The sequence below is a fragment of the Gobio gobio genome (genome assembly GCF_949357685.1).
Source record: "Gobio gobio genome assembly, chromosome: 11".
NCBI classification, from domain to species: Eukaryota; Metazoa; Chordata; class Actinopteri; order Cypriniformes; family Gobionidae; genus Gobio; species Gobio gobio.
In genome coordinates this window covers 6,256,792-6,273,615 of record NC_137104.1, presented here as the reverse complement: position 1 = coordinate 6,273,615, position 16,824 = coordinate 6,256,792, and the positions used below count along the sequence as shown (strand labels likewise).

General features: G+C 39.0%; 2 protein-coding genes across 2 annotated transcripts in view; both read left to right on the top strand.

The window, feature by feature from the left end:
* ankib1a (ankyrin repeat and IBR domain containing 1a) overlaps nucleotides 1–11,660 on the top strand; it is a 65,675-nt gene extending 54,015 nt beyond the window's left edge. Inside the window, 3 exon segments of the mRNA XM_079829193.1 lie at nucleotides 3,873–3,993; nucleotides 4,088–4,125; nucleotides 6,967–11,660. Of these exon segments, the coding sequence (XP_079685319.1) occupies nucleotides 3,873–3,993; nucleotides 4,088–4,125; nucleotides 6,967–7,692 (885 nt within the window). The 3' untranslated portion in view covers nucleotides 7,693–11,660.
* A 172-nt stretch (nucleotides 11,661–11,832) lies between these two features.
* On the top strand, nucleotides 11,833–14,558 carry gatad1 (GATA zinc finger domain containing 1). Its single transcript, XM_079829192.1, has 5 exons — nucleotides 11,833–12,224; nucleotides 12,972–13,094; nucleotides 13,187–13,246; nucleotides 13,331–13,514; nucleotides 13,601–14,558. The coding sequence occupies exons 1-5, from the start codon at nucleotides 12,045–12,047 to the stop codon at nucleotides 13,780–13,782; spliced, it is 729 nt and encodes a 242-aa protein (XP_079685318.1). The 5' UTR covers nucleotides 11,833–12,044; the 3' UTR covers nucleotides 13,783–14,558.
* Nucleotides 14,559–16,824: the final 2,266 nt, after the last annotated feature.

The following is a 16,824-nucleotide window of genomic DNA, read 5'->3' as shown; positions in this document are numbered from 1 at the left end:
CCTCAAAAAGGATTTGGACACTTAAAATGTGTGAATTGCATTGCAACAGATAATTACATGTTAAACTAAGAGGAATTTGAAAACAAATTATGCTACACATATTTTCTCAGAACCAATCAGTTTTCTGATTGGTTGACTTTTAACCAATTTTTAGTAGTTTATGAAGTTTATAGAAGCGCACTTGCAGAATAAACACCGGTGTAGTTCATCGCATTAACCATGAACATTTTCTACTGCATTTTCACTAATGCTTCACAGCCAGAATGCACCTAAATACTTAGGCCACATCCACACAAAGCCAGAGCTTTCCCTGTCCGATCTTTTTTTCCCCTCGTCTCAAGAAATATCTGCGTACACACGAGAGCACTGAAACCGACTCAAAACAATGTAGTATATACAGAGATGTATAAAGTACTAGAGACACATACTTGAGTAAAAGTACAAGTTCCTTATCAAAAAAGTGACTTGAGTAGAAGTTGAAGTGCTCTTTAAGCACCACACTTAAGTACTAAAGTATTCAAAAATTTTTGTACTTAAGTATTGCAAGTAGTTTATTTTATAATGTACTACTCAAGTACTGAAAGTAAAAGTACAAGTGTTATGTAGTTATTAAAGAAAGTAGTCAAAAGTTTGAACATTATATTGTTTTTATTATTTCAAATGATTAAGCTAAAGGACAATCACAATGTTGGTAGGTAATTTTTCTACCTTTGTCATATAAATAACCTGAAAATACTGTAGTTCATTAAGATTAAATCTTACTATAACCACTCTTACTAAAAAAAAATGGGGTAAGCACACTTATATTCTCATTTCAAGAGGTGTTCTGAGTAAATGATTTGTTTGTAACACTTTACAATATGGTTTGATTTGTTAACATTACATTAGTTAATGTAGACTAATAACTAACATGAACTAACCATGATCAATACATTTGTTACTGTATTTATTAATCTTTGTTAATCTTAGTTAATTAAAATACAGCTGTTCATTGTTTGTATATGTTACTTCACAGTGCACATTAACTATGTAAACAAATAGAGAGCAATTTGAGCGTAAGACCCTCGTGTTGTTTTAAAGACAGTGAATGCGCGCTGGCGGGGCTCTCTCGCGCGCTCTCTCTCTAACTCTCTCTCGCGCTCTGTCTCTCTCTCGCACTCTCGCGCGCGCTCTCTCTCTCTCATGCGCGGTAATGTGGGTTTGGAATGGAATGATTCATAACATTTTTATAATTGTAACGAGTAACGATGCAGCACATAAAAAAATATCGGAGTAAAAGTATTAAACTCATCGAAAATATGTACTGAAGTAAAAGTGGAAGTAGGAGAAAAAAATAATACTCTAGTAAAGTACAGATACTGCCTTTTAGTACTTAAGTACAGTAGTGAAGTAGTTCTACTTCGTTACTATACATCTCTGAGTATATATGCCAGCCCAGTGTGTGGTGCTGTAATTCTGATACACTAAAAACGGAGAAGAAGAGTTGTGGCTAGAAGGGGTACAGCCACGGTCAGAAGTGAGGCAAAATCTCAGGATAAAATAACGATGAATAAATTTGCTACTTACCAGATTGTGTTTAATTAACGCCTACACCTACCCTAAACCTACCCTTACAATAGGGGTGGGAATCTTAAGGCACTTAACGATTCGATCCGATTCCGATTCTGGGAGTAACGATCCGATTCCCAAAACGATTCTTAACATACATTTTTGGTAACTAATTATCCTGCTGTGCAAATACATTAACTTTACATTTTAACCTAAATTGAAGCTAATATGTGTTTTGTTTTTAGTTAGAATATCTGTTTGACAGTATTGCCATATTAAAAATGATTATGAAGATTTCTTTCAATACTTTTATTTTCTTAAAGTTATATTCAAGATTAACAAGCTCTAATGAAACATATAAGCCATACAATTGCAAAGAACAATCATTCAGAATAATCAGTTCTCAATTTACAACTAAGTGTGACTATTTTTCAGTTTCTTTAGAACATTTTAACAAAAAATGGCTTTAAAGCAAAAAAAAGGTTTACTTTGGTTAGAGCCACAAAAAAATCTTTAAAACATAGGCTAATGCAGAAGAAAAACAACTTTAGCGCTCGCGGAGAAGCCAAATTCAGTGTGTGCGCATAACATCTCACATGAGAAAACCTGCCGAGCTGCAACAGTCATGTTAGAGACATTTAACGAATCACTCGCCAAAACGTCTTTGTTCAGAATTTTCCATTCGTTTAAAACGTTAGTCATTCCAAAAATTATGCCACGGATGTTGGTAGGTTTATGTCCCGGCCATGGCATCGGAGACATAGGAGTGTTATTAAGCATTAATGGCAAAGAAAGCGCCTTATAGCCTACTTGAGCACCACTTCGTTATTTTGGCTCAGAATTTCGTTTGTTGGAAATATGAACTTAATTTAGAAATGCTTTTGAAATTTAAAAACTTTGCATTTAATAAGCAAAATACATTTGGGGGAGGCAGCCGCAGCGAGCGCAGATTTGCTCATTGCTATCTGGGACAGAGCGGCCAGAGAAACGGAGGAGCGACTGCTGTAAGGCGTTTGTGTTGCGGAAAAACTGCATAAAACGTGCGGGTGTTGAACCCTCTCACCGGGAAAAGTGTCCCCACGGGTGCGACGCCCCTGAGCAGGTCATAGTTTGTCCATTTTATCTTAAACAAAGCCAATTCACCAGCATACGAACATTCGCCTATCAACGGGTTTTTCTGTTTGGCCGGTGACACAGTGGCCGTTTGAATTGAACACAGAATCGATTCTGAATTTTTCTGAATCGTTGGATAACGAATCGCGATGCATCGAACTTTTCTCCCACCCCTACCTTACAATAATGCAAATACTGTAATTAAATGACGCAATATTGATGTGCGCATGGCTATTGGCCGTAGCTGTATCCCTTCTAGTCTTTACCGTGTGGGATGTCACTGTTTCACAAAATATGCGGATTGGCTGTACACAAGAAAACACAAGGGTGTCGGTTTCAGATTTATCCTCTCTGGGACCCGGTTTCAAAAAATACCGGTTTCAGGATCCCAAAACGCCGGATCCGTGTGGACGAAACACTGATACGATACAACATTTATCCGTATACAGCTAAACGCGTCTCCGTGTGGACGGGGCCTTAGTTACTTTTCAAAGTATTTGTGTTATTTATTTCAAATAAACCCGTGGTTGGATATTTTATTACATAATATCAAGACATACATTTTTCAAGTGTGGCTTGAAGGAGCCTATTATGCCCTTTTTATGAAGTCTTGATGTTGCTTTGGGCTTTACTAGAATAGGTTTTCACGGTTGAATGTTCAAGAAACACATTATTTTCCCCATATTCTCCATTGTTGCGGCTCCTCTCTTCCCAGTCTGTCAGTAACGCTCTTTTTAGTTCCTGTCTCTATGAAGCCCCTCCTTCTGAAAAGCACACTGTGCTCTGATTGGTCGGCTGGATCAGGGTGTTGTGATTGGTCAACCAACCGCTTCGAGCGTGAGAAAAGTCACACCCCTGACCATAACCTCGAGTTTCAACACACTACTAAGTAACTCAACCAGATCCCGCCGCTTTATTTAGTGTATGTCTTTGGTGGGATTCATTTTGTGGCATGTTCATTCCCGGAAGAAATACTCAAGACTACAATGGAGGCATAAAGCATAATAGGACCCCTTTAAGTGTCCAAATATGTTGTAGGGTCACTGTATTTTATTTTAATCCATAGTAATACAGGTAATACAGATTAGGGACATGTATAACAATACGTTTGTTTATCTATTTTATTCACTACTTCATCATTCATCATTTCTATCCTTAATAACTGCTCCTTGTATTATTTGTAATTAAACTGAGGTTGATGGTTCCTGCAGGATTACTCTGAGTTCCAGTACAGACGGAGACACAGGCAGCGGCGTCGAGGAGACCTGCTCCGACTGCACAGCCTCCGCAGTAACACCCCTGAACCCCACGACCCCACTGACAACACTTCAGGTACAGCTCCTGGCCGAGGGTCAGCCCACATAAAGCTGCTTTAAATCAGTGTTACTCTGTTTGAAATCCATGTGTGTCCAATTTGTGTCTACAGAAACGCATGAGGGTTCACAAAGGCATGGGATCTCCACGGTAAATATGCCCTCTTTTTAATGTGTGATGCAGTGTTTGTTTTTACTAGGGATGTCCCTGAAGCTTAAAAGGTTAGTTCACCCAAAAATGAAGATTCTGTCATTAATTACTTACCCTCATGTCGTTCGACACCCGTCAGACCTCCGTTCATCTTCAGAACACAAATGAAGATATTTTAGTTGAAATCTGATGGCTCTGAAAGGCCTCCATTGGCACAATGGCACTTTACACTCTCAAGACCCTTAAAAGGTACTAAAGACGTCGTTACAAAGTCCATCTCACTACAGTGGTTCTACAATAACTTTATGAAGCGATGAGAATAGTTTTTGTGCGCAAAAAAACCTTTTAAGGGTCTTGGGAGTGTGAAGTGCCATTGAGCCAATGGAGGCCTTTCAGAGCCATCAGATTTCAACTAAAATATCTTCATTTGTGTTCAGAAGATGAACGGAGGTCTTACGGGTGTTGAACGACATGAGGGTAAGTAATTAATGACAGAATTTTCATTTTTGGGTGAACTAACCCTTTAAGGGCGAATTCCAAATGGCGTTTTTGCACCCTTGAAGGGCACTTCGGGAATTTGAGTGTTAAAATGAAAGTGAACAACTGAATCCCTTCACAAAGGGCCCTTCCACAGGTCCGTTATTGAAGGAAGGGAACATGCGATGATCACTTCAAGGAAGTAATTTAATAATTTATGGTCATGTGCTGCCCTTCGGAGTGAGTAGGGCATAGGGATGCTCACTTCCAATTGGAACTTGCCCTAAATCTGAACTTGAAAAGGCACAGAAAATGAAAAACGCATTCAATGGAGCCCCTAAAGGGACATGGTTAGGGTGTGGTAGTCGCATTTACAAAAGAGATTGAAAAGAGATTTCAGTACCGTGCATATTGATAGCGGCTCCCTGATGCCGCAAAATAATATACAATATAATTACCCGACTATATAATCTCATATTTTTTTCCCATCAACATCCCTTCAGGGGCTCCGTAGAATGTGCCATTTCTTTTCCGAACATAGTATTCTGCTTCGGGCACATCCCTAGTTTTTACAGTTATTTGTTTTGGTCATATTTTTGTATTTTAATTGAGATAAAATAATACAATAATTAATTTTATTTCATCATACTAAATGTATTAATTTTAGTCATATTTACTTGAAAATGGCATCTAAATTTAGTTAAAAAAAATGCTAAATTAAACCAGATATTTCATATAAATGTTTTATCAAACCAAACATATTTTATATATTATTTTAAACATGTAAAAACATTTAAAAACATTCTGTTAAAACATTTGGGGTCTGTATGATTTTTTTTTGTGGGCAAAAAAGTCTCTTTTGCTCGCCAATGCTGCATTTATTTAATTAAAAAAAAAATAGTAAATTTTTTTTGTAAAAACTGTAACTAATTTCTATGTGAATATGTAATTTATTTCTGTGATCAAAGCTGAATTTTCAGCATCATTACTCCAGTTTTCAGTCACATGATCCTTCAGAAATCATTCTATGATTTGCTACTCAAGAAACATTTATGATTATTATCAATGTTAATATACATTTTTTTACAGGATTCTTTGATTAATAGAAAGTTCAAAAGAGCAGCATTTGAAATATAAATTTTTTGTAACATTATAAATGTCTGCCACTTTTAATCAATTTAATGTATCCTTGATGGAAAAAAATTTAAATAAAAAAATGGCCCTACCCCAGTCATTTAGTGTAGTGTAGTTCAATAACTTCAAAGTAAGTCAATAGTCATGTTTCCTTCCAAAGTTTAACTTATTCGCAAATGTTTTATGCGATATTCCCATTTAGCACACAAGGTAGCGTTTCCATCCAGTGAGCCGAAGAGAAAAAAAACGTCACTTCCTGATAAACTTGCACTAAATATCACTGAGAAAAGTAGCAGAATCCACTGTTTATAATAATTTCATATATAATAAATTACTTGCATCTCAGATGAAACTCAAACCTATCTTGCTTTCGAAGGCTGATGCCTGCTTTTTGGGAATGTGGTGGTGCGTGTTCACACTTGACGTCTTTTTTTGAAGCTGCCAGCGTCTGTTATAATATATTTAATATATATAATATATATTATAAATAACATTATAATCCTATGGAGTAAACCGTTTTCAAAAAAGTCATGAGCGCTTTTTCTCTTTTTCTGCTGCTCAGCGCGTCTTTTCAAGTTGAAAAAAGTTCAACTTTTCTGATAAAAACGCCCTACGTCAAGCGCCTTTTTGACAGCTGACCAATGACAAGCGAGTAGCAAGACCTGACTCGTTTCCATAATAACAAGAAAAATGGAGAAGGTGCCGGTAGATCGACTAAACAGCAGTAGCAGGTCTTCAACTGACTTATGTCAAGTCTAAAATATGCCGCAAACCGCGCATCATCCAACCGGAGCTCTTGGACTAAATTACTGCAAGCACCATACTGTTTTCTTCCCTTTATAATGTTGTTGTGAACTGACATTCTCCTCCCGGTTAACTTCAAAAGCCAACACAAGAGCCAACTTTCTCTTTCTCGACATTTTGTTTCTCTGCACCACACAGCACTCTTGATTCCCTTGGCGTCCTATTTACCAAGCACTGCCAGCTTTTCTTTTACTAAAAGATGGCTCTTGTCAACTTTTTCTTGTCAAAAAGACGTGTGTTTCCATCATAGTTTATGTGCATGTTTTCTTACAGGATAAAACATGCATCCGACGAGCACACACGTTTATTTATTTATGCGCATCTTGACGTTTTCATTTTATGCGATATCCCAAAATGTGCATAAAATAGGTGGATGGAAACTAAATGAACATCTATTGAGAATTTGAATCTCTTTTATCCCCTCAGGCACTTGATTCTCTGGATGAGGATGACCCCAATATTTTGTTGGCTATTCAGCTGTCCCTACAGGAGTCCGGGCTGGCCTTGGACCCCGAGCCTCAGGATGTGCTCAGTAACGACGCCTCTGTAGGTGCCAGTGGTTCCTCGGTGTCCTCCAGACTGGATTCTGCCCCTCATACTGCGGATCCTCCCCGGGCTTCCATGAGCAGCTCTGAGCTTCTGGAGCTGGGAGACAGCCTTATGAGACTGGGAGACATTACCAGCCACTATACACCCTTTAACATGAGTTCCTACCCTGATGCCTTCACCCCGAGTGACCCAGACTGCCTGGACCCTTCCACCAATGCCAACCTGCTTGGCAACATCATGGCCTGGTTCCACGATATGAATCCACAGAGCATTGCACTGATTCCCTCCGCCACCTCGGATGCCGGTCCCGAGACGCCCGCTTTTGGAGAGGGACAACCTGCCAAAGCCCAGGACGAGGAGAGCGAAGAGGGGAGTTCTGAGCAAGGCTCCCTATCGCTGACAAAAGAAAGTTCGGAAATGCTGGCGACGCAACTCTTGGAGCTAGAATGTGTGGATGATGCACAGCCTCCTAAAGCAGAGCCAGGCTCTGAGGATTCGGGCGGCAGTGTAGATCTCACTAGTGCAGTTTGTCCTGAAAGCAGCGCGGATCCGCCAGCAACCCAACTCTCCTCCGAGTGGGAGGAAGAGGTGCACCTAGTGTGAGGAATGAGTCCAAGTACGTTTACCAATTGAGTGCTCTTATTGTGCCAAAACACTAACTAAAAGCGAAAGTGTGAACGAGGTGCTGTGGGGTTAAACGGGACTTGTCTCAGTTGTGTGTTGCACCGCGTCTTGACGGTAGAAACGAGAAAACGTGCTCAGATTCAAGCTAATGAAAGTAGGTAAGGGAAGAGTGGATCTCATTCACTAATCTTATTTGTGTTTTTGCACAGAAATCATAGTTCATCAATAAGTTTGCACTTTTTTTCTACATCAAATAACACATTTAGAACGGCATGCATGTAAAAATCAGTCCCCGAAAACATGCTTCAAGCCGAAAAGTTTTATAATCACTTGAAAATCTGACCCAGGAATTTTGCATTATGAGCATTATAGTTTGATCTGGAGTAGTTTCTGCATAAAAAGGTGCTGTTAGGCCTATATAAAAGGTCTTTATTGAGATGGTTAGGACGCTAAATATGCTTATTGCTAACTCTAGGCACATTTGTGCGAGATAATCTGGCAGTAAGAGCAAATTTATGTGCATATCTGTTGTGAATCAGGTGGCAATTTTGTGTGAGAAACTTTTCTGTGCACATATTAAGAACACACGGTTATGAGTGAATGTTGCAAAGTATTAAAGTCGCAATGAAATGGAAGTAGTGCCATCGTTTCTTCCATATTGTGACGTGCGTCTGAGTGAAATGGATGATTGGGAATGTAGGACGGGGACTTTTGATATCCTTCGTTTGTTGATTGGATGGAGGCAAGCTTGAAAGAAAGGGGCTGGATGATTGGAGCAGCCCGGCATACGTCACCAGAGAGAAGTCATTTTCACCTGAAGATATATTTAGATTAAAAATGAAATCATGCACGGATGAATTGTCCTCAATGAGATCAATAACGTGCATATAGACATTTTTTATTTCAAGGTAAGCAAGGTCCGAGTTCATGCTGTGGGTGCCATGAGAGAAAGCTCCGTCTGTGTTAGATTGGAAATTAATTCTTTCTTTTAAAGAGATGAGATGAAATGGGTGAATTTTTGAATGTTCACATGCAGCAGAAAATACATCAAAGCCACCATTAAAGGGATAGTTCACCCAAAAACTAAATTATGTTTATCTGCTTACCCCCAGGGCATCCAAGATGTAGGTGTCTCTGTTTCTTCAGTAGAACACAAATGAAGATTTTTAACTCAACCGTTGCAGTGTGATAGTCGTATAATGCATGTCAATGGGGATATTTTAGAGTATGAGAGCAGTGAGAGTAAAAACACCCAGACATACGAATCCTCGTGGCGACACATTGATGTCTTAAAGCTACACTATGTAACTTTTCCGTCCACTAGAGGTCGCCTGTTCAAAACAAAGGCGTAGTTTGATGACGGCACGTTTGAGCGCAGAATCTTGGGACATGTGGTCTTCACCTCACAGCCGGTGGGAAACATTCAGGATAGGACTCGGGCAGAAATCATGTTCATGGATGCGATTATTAACATTACTGTAGTCTGAAGCAGAGCAGGACCGAGTGTTGTGGAGCTGAGCAAGGCCGCAGGAGCGATTGAAGAGCGGGACTGTTATTATGGCATAGTCGCTGGCGGGACTTTTATTATGACACGGTTGACGGCGCCACTTCCTCTTTTCCAGTCATGAGTTTGAGGTAACGCAACTCTGTTTATCGTATTAGATATATCTGAGTGTGTTGAAAAGGAAGTTATGACGTTCGCTCGGCGGCTGCTATGACACTTGTTCACACTGCAGTGAGAGTAAAGCGTTTCACTGAATAAAACCGGAGACCGAGGGTGACGCAGATATGACGCAATCGACAGGCGACGCCCTCACACGCATAGCTCACACGTCCCGGTTCCTTGGTTAAAATAGCAATTTTCTCACGATTTACAAATAGTTGAAAACATTTGGGATATTCTAAGTACTCAACTGAACAAAATATATAACACTGGCCTAGTGGTTTCTGGATATTTTACTGCAAAAATCCTACATAGTTCACCTTTAAGACACGAAACAATCGGTTTCTGTGAGAAACCCAACGGTATTTGTTATTTTTTTACCTCTTATCAGACGAATGTCATCTAGTTTTCCCAGCGCCATAACTTCCGGCGAATAAGGTCAAAATACTGGCACGATCAAAGATAAATATATATACGTAGATGCCTCATTTGATCGATCAGCGTAGGCACTAATGAGGAATCTATGTATATATCTATGATCGCGCCGGTATTTTGACCTTATTCGCCGGAAGTGATGGCATGGGGACGGCTGATGCAGAGCCATAGAAAGAAATGAAATGCATTTTTAAATATGGATATTTTTCTTACACAAACGGATCAATTCGCTTCAGAAGGCCTTTATTAACACCCCAGAGCCGCGTGGAGCAGTTATATGACGGACAGATGCATTTTTTTATGGACTTCAAAAACAGAGCAACTATTACTGCTGTTTATAAAGCTAGGATTAGCCAGAACATTTTTTATATAACTCAGATTTTATTCGTCTGAAAGAAGAATGTCATATACACCTCAGTTGACTTGAGGGTGAGTAAATCATCGGCTAATTTTCATTTTTGGGTGAACTATCCCTTTAAGACCTGAACGTTTTGCTTTTAACAAGTTTGTTTTCTTTTCATTTTTATTCTATCCCTTTTATTAAGCAATGACAATTCTTTATTTAAAAAACACTAATGTTCTTTTTATGCCATTTTTGATGCAGTTGGTGCGAGCAATGCACACTTCACGTTATAAACGAGTGTTTGAGGAGTGTGAAATGTTGTTTTCTGCCAGGCGTTGAACACTTCATGTAAATGAAAATGCGCTCGCATTTATCACCTTATCTATTGTGACTACTGCACACAACACCTCTGATATCCAGTGTTGAGCGTTTCATTGGGCTCATGAATTATGCATGTCTATGCATAAAGACACTCCACAGGTCTTCTGAAGCAATAGAGAGATAAAAACAAGGGTTTACCTGATTTCGTTTGTGTGCCACACTCAGTCAGATTAACAACAACAAGCAGTCTCCTGTTGTGTGTACAGCATATGTGGCCAAACTGAAACATCTGTTAACACCTTCTTTGCCGAAGGCCTTCTCTGACAAAACCAATACTTCAAGGAATATTCCAGGTTAAATGCAATTTAAGATTTATGGACAGCATCTGTGGCATGGTATTGAGTACCATAGAATTTTTTTAACAAAAAAAAGCAATGTATTTAAAATTAAACAGATGCTGTCGATATCTCAAAGTGTTATTTAAACCAGAATATTAATCTCTCAGTCATAAATACTGTAGTTTGATTTCTATTACTGATAGATAATTGCTGGAAGGTTTTAGATGTGAGGAAGAAGATGGTTTTGTGTTTTTACTGTGCTCATCAGTGTGCCTTTTTTGTACTTTTTCTTATTTATATTCATGTTGCCTAATTAAGTTAGAGTTTGCTGTGTCAATCAAATACAATCAACCTTACATATTAACCCCCCCTCCCTACATTAGATAGTCTTTGTTTCATGTTGACCTCATGTTTTGTATTACACTGAATTGGTTGCCATGTTTTGATGGCCTCTCGTTACAGTTTTAATGACGTATGATATAAGGGGAAAGGAAGAATAATAGATGATGTAGAGTTGGTGCATTTTAGTTTGGCTTTTTTTCTTTCAGATAAATTTTACATCGGAAGTGATGAGCAGTTTTTACATCTTAATCTGACTGTGTGTAAAAAAATTGATGATTCTCGGATTATTTGTTTCTTTTACCAAAATATTTATGGTGGTGGTATTTTTGTGATTTAATTTAATTTGAGAACTTTTTTTTATTATTTTTAAACGTGACCATTAACCTTGAATTGTCATTTGCACATTCATAGACTATACTTGATACATTCCCAGTTTGTATGATGTGTAGCCAATAAACAGAAAGTATTGGTAAAGGTTTGCTCGGATTAAAAAGTTTAAAATCGAGTCCTTCTGTTTGTTGTGGTTCATGAGAGAAACTAATGATACATAGTGCACTTGCTTTCTTAAAATTAAATGACAACGAACAGCGCCCTCTAGTGAATTTCCCCCCTGACTTTTATTTTGAAAATAAGCATCGCGCATTTCGGACTTTTATTTTACAATTGAGAATATCTTCTCCGGAAGTTTTTTTCTGCAAGAGAAAACATACGGGACCTATCATTCATTGTTTTCAAAATGAAAGATGTGTATTTGTGGTCAAACTAATGGTCATATTTCTTCGAAATCGCCATTTTTTGTAGATTTTTGGCTGTGATTGCAGGAAAAACACTACGGTGTAGTTCAGAAATAACTTTGCAAGACCATTGTAAACGCTTGTGGTCAGCAAACATGCCTCTTGGTTTAAAACCATGCTGTGCTGTCTGCAAAACAATCTCTTCTTCCATGTGGAAAAAAGGAAACCAGGGGGAAATTTTGTGTAACAACTGCACGGGCAAAAGCGTAACCAGTGGAGGCTCCGGAGCGTCTGCTTCATCCGCCATCCAGCAGAATAATGGCGGAGGAAAACAGGTTAGAAGTCTTGCTTAAATCTAATCGATGTAACCTATCATTTATACTGCTTGCTACACTGCCCACTAGAACACTTCCATTTATAATCGAAGAAGCTACGTTGTAAGTACACTGAATGGCTCCCAGTTTACTTGTTGAAAATGCGCGGTCTTTTTTAAATTACATTTTATGTATACAGCATTTTTAAAAGACATTTTAAACAAACATATTACTCTACACTTGCTCGATACTACAGACAAAACGGTTATCTAGCTTTATTTTACCCTGAGCGGGTTGAACCCTTCTGTGCGCCGCCATGTTTAACGTTACAACGGTCAAACAATTACTAGCGTATTATCTTTACGAAGTGTTTAAAATTAAGCTTAAAAAAAAAAAAGGTATTGGTCAACATTAACTTACACGAGACTAGACATAACTGTTATCTAGCTTTATTTTACATGGAGCGGGTCGCCCCCTTCTGGGCGCCGCCATGTTTACGTCACAACTGTCAAATAATTATCATATTATCTTTACATAGTGTTTAAATAAAGCTTAAAAATAAGAACTATTGGTGGTCTACACTTACATGAGACTACAGACAACAGTTATCTAGCTTTATTTTACATGGAGCGGGTCGCCCCCTTCTGGGCGCCGCCATGATTACGTCTCAACTGTCAAACAATTACTACCATATTATCTTGACTTAGTGTTTATATGAAGCCTAAAGATAAGCGTTTCTAAACCACTGGAACTATTTTTATTTTACAGTCCAAACAGGAAATCCACAGACGCTCCGCTCGGTTACGGAGCACCAAGTACAAAGCGCCGGCATCTGAGAAAAAAGTCTCAACCAAAGGAAAGGGTAGAAGACACATTTTCAAATTGAAAAATGTAAGTGCTCTTCATTCAGACTTGTGTATCGTTGTTTAATGAAATGGTTCATTGGCATTTATTCTTCCTTTTTACTTCTTTGTGTTCCATAGCCTATCAAAGCTCCAGAGTCTGTGTCAACAATCATCACATCAGAGTCCATGTTTTACAAAGTAACCACTTCTCTCTACTGTTCACAATGTTTCTTCAGAGTGTTTTCCTCTTCTCATCTACTAATCTGCACTTCTTGTGTTCAGGGTGTGTATTATCAAATAGGAGATGTCATTAAAGTAATAGACGAGGATGATGGTAAACCGTACTACGCACAGATTCGTGGTTTCGTCCAGGACCAGTACTGTGAGAAAAGTGCTGCGTTAACTTGGCTGATCCCAACTCAGGCCAGTCCTCGAGATCGATTTGATCCGGGCACATACATTGTTGGTAAGTTCCTGGAGAAATAAACGTGTCTGTTGTGCTTGCTCGCAAAAGTTTTCACGATTTCTTTGAACATTTATTTCTTTGCCTAGGCCCTGAAGAGGACTTGCCAAGAAAGATGGAATACCTGGAGTTTGTCTGTCATGCTCCATCAGAATATTTCAAATCAAGAAGTTGTCCATTCCCAACAATACCAGTTCGTCCAGAGAAAGGCTACATCTGGACTCATTTAGGACCAACTCCTGCTGTTGCCATCAAAGAAACTGTAGGGTGAAGTTAACCCTTACAATCATTGTACATTCAGACTGAACTCAACCTTTTTTTTGTTTTTGGTTTGCCTTTTCAGTACTATTTGAAAAACAGAAGTGTTATGCTTGAATTAGGAAGTGTGTGGTTTTGGCCATCGAATATTTTATACGATTAGGGTGTAGCCTCTTTCACATCTACACTACGACATAGAGGTCAAATTGAAAAGAAACTGAGTACAAAGTTAATTTGTAATTAATTCATAATCATATATGTAAAAATCCATTCAACGCCATGTTTTGTACTTGTGCATCTCCCAAATGTGTTTTCCGAGTATCCAGTGCTGTGAGAAAAGGGCCTGAATGAGCTTAGGCTGCCATCTGTTAAGCAGCTTTCAAAATCATGCCCTTGATGTCAATTCTGAGGATGATGTGAATATAAATGTATAGAGTGATATCTTGCTCAATACCAATGTAAAGTTAACACAAGTCCATGAACGAGGGCTTATATACTCAGGAGGATGATGATCAACAGAACCGATGAGAACTGAGTAGGAACCATAACAAGGGGTGCATCTCAATCAGCTCCCTAGGTAGTGTACAGTATGTTGTGAACATTAATTTGGGCACTGGTAAGCCTCACTACACTGTGGCTGCGTCCGAAATGGCAAACTCTCTTGAGTAGGTTCTTATTTTGAATATGAAGTTACTTCACGACTGCAAAAAAACTATGTTCTATATAGTGTGAGTGTGTGTAGTATGTATGTAAAAATAAAACCGGTTATATACTGAGGATGACAACCAGATTTCTTCTGAAAGTTCTTTTCCCTGTTTAAAAATATATATATAATATTATTATTCTGAAAGTTAAGCATTTGCTTTAAGATGACCTCACCCGCCCTCATTTTTTCTTAAAAAATTAGGGTGTATTTTGTTTCCTAATTGTGGAAAGTGCCTTTATTTTTTGGGGAAAATTTATTTTAAAAAAAATTAAATCTGGAAGCCGTTCTATGACGTGATCTTACTTTCCACAACGAAAACTATCAAAATAATCTGATCACATACAGGTAAATTCATATTTCTAAAAGAATAAAGAAAATATGTTGTTATAAAGTTGAAATTAATACATTCTTAAAGTCACTGGACAGCAGAATTTTATTTTGGCATCTTAAAAAAAAACAATATTCCAAAATAAGAATTAAGAATTACAATCTAGAAGGATATTAATATATCTTTAAAAACTAGAGTTGCAGGCACGCAAACTTTGGAAAAATAATATTTATGGCACTCAGGTATATTTCATCAAATTGTGTTGATAGAAGAAAAACGAAATTTACCAATTACTCATCGAGCCACATTAAGATCTCCATATCTCTGGGATTGAACCACATAGGGCCTTTAGAATGAAGATGCCTAAATAAATGATTATTAAAAACCAAAATCTAAACGGATATTAAGATATCTTTAATACTTCCTGAGTTATAAGTATGCAAACTTGGGGCAAGAAGTGCTTTTTCCCATTTTTGAATTGTCACCGTTGGCATATAATGCATTAAAGATTGCTAAAGTCTGCAGATTTTATCCATAGAGCGACCAATCTCTGTGTAAATATAGAATAATGATGCTGCCATCTTTTTACCCCCCTGTAATTTGGCTCCAAGTCTCAGGTGAAAATTGACTCTTGTCATCTTAACCCTCCCTCCACAAAACAGTGAATTATTCAGTCAATATACATTCATCATGACATGTAATATTCTGGCTTTCAGCGCTATCTATGCTCGTCTTTATTCAGAAAAAATATGAACAAAATTGAAAACTTGAGCCAGGGAAGTTTCTGAGATTTGGTTATTTGACATGGACTGACCTTTACTGTTGTAAAGTGAACTGTGTATTTTTTACTATCTCAGTTTAATATTCAGGGGCAAAGGAGGAGTGTTTGGGAAACTAGTTTAGAAACAGTCAGTATTTCATTTGTGAGTGTGTAAATATGTGTGTGTGTGTGTGTGTGTGTGTGTGTGTGTTTGCTGCTGCTCAGAGTTCTCTCTGTTGTGACATCATAGTGGAGATTCTGCTCTGGCTGAACTGCGGCTCTGACTCGGCTCTGCTGTTTGTGTGTTAGGAGTGAACAGATCGAAAGATACTTTCGTGACTTTCTGCAGATATTGACCACAAATATTGAATTCACTTGCAGCATTCGATGCTCATAATGGCGCTGATTATCAGTGTGTTTGGGCAACTGTGTGAGCGTTTTGCTAACTTCTTGCACAGAAGGGTGACGCCTCAGTGTGCAGCGCAAGACTTGGAGAAACTTCCAGATTCTCCATCGATGAAGGCCTTCGACCTCACAGCCAATGACAGGAAGAGACACCGCAAGGAGGAACAAGAGCTGAAGATCAATAAGGGTCTTAAAGATGAGGAGAGAGAGACACTCCGTCTTCAACAGATGAAGATGAAGAAGAATGGACGTGTGCATCAGAGAAAAAGAAAGAGGCCGAGTCTAGGAAAGTTGATGGAGGGAGGAAGTGAGCATGGAGAAGCTGGAGAAAGATCACAGAGCCAGCGCCACTTCTTGTGGAGGTCAAACCTCTGCATCCTCCAGTCGGATCTTCCTTCTTGAAGCCCATAGTGGGAGAGCTCCCAGTGCTTCCCAGTGTCTCCGGACGCCTCGCTCTATCAGCCTCTCCCTTCAAACCCCTGCCTCCAGTGACCAAACCAGTGCATCTCCACAAACCATCTGAGGTTGTGTTATTCCTGCTTCATGTGGATCTTCCCAAACTGTTGGTGGTTCCTCCACGTCCCAATCCGGCTCCTGATGAGCTGTTTTCCCTCCGCCCATCCCGAGTGTGTCCTCCTGCAACCCATGAAGTCGTTGTTCTGCGACGTCCTCTCAGCCGGAAGCCTCAGCCGGTCTCTTCTTCCCCGTTTGAGCTCCACAGCTCCTGGTGGACATAGAGGATGAGGAGTCGGAGTACCTGGAGTGCACCGGGAAGACCAACCGGGCCGCCGACTTACTCAAGCCGGAACGCCCCCAAACGCCGGAGGATGAAATGAATCCGAGAAAGATGGTTTCT

What these genes read in the sequence shown, in the direction of transcription:
- gatad1 (XM_079829192.1), top strand. Translation starts at nt 12,045, where the DNA reads ATGCCTCTTGGTTTAAAACCATGCTGTGCTGTCTGCAAAACAATCTCT. An exon ending in ATAATGGCGGAGGAAAACAG is followed by an intron (nt 12,225 to 12,971) that starts GTTAGAAGTCTT and finishes TTTATTTTACAG; the next exon opens with TCCAAACAGGAAATCCACAG. An exon ending in CAGAGTCCATGTTTTACAAA is followed by an intron (nt 13,247 to 13,330) that starts GTAACCACTTCT and finishes TCTTGTGTTCAG; the next exon opens with GGTGTGTATTATCAAATAGG.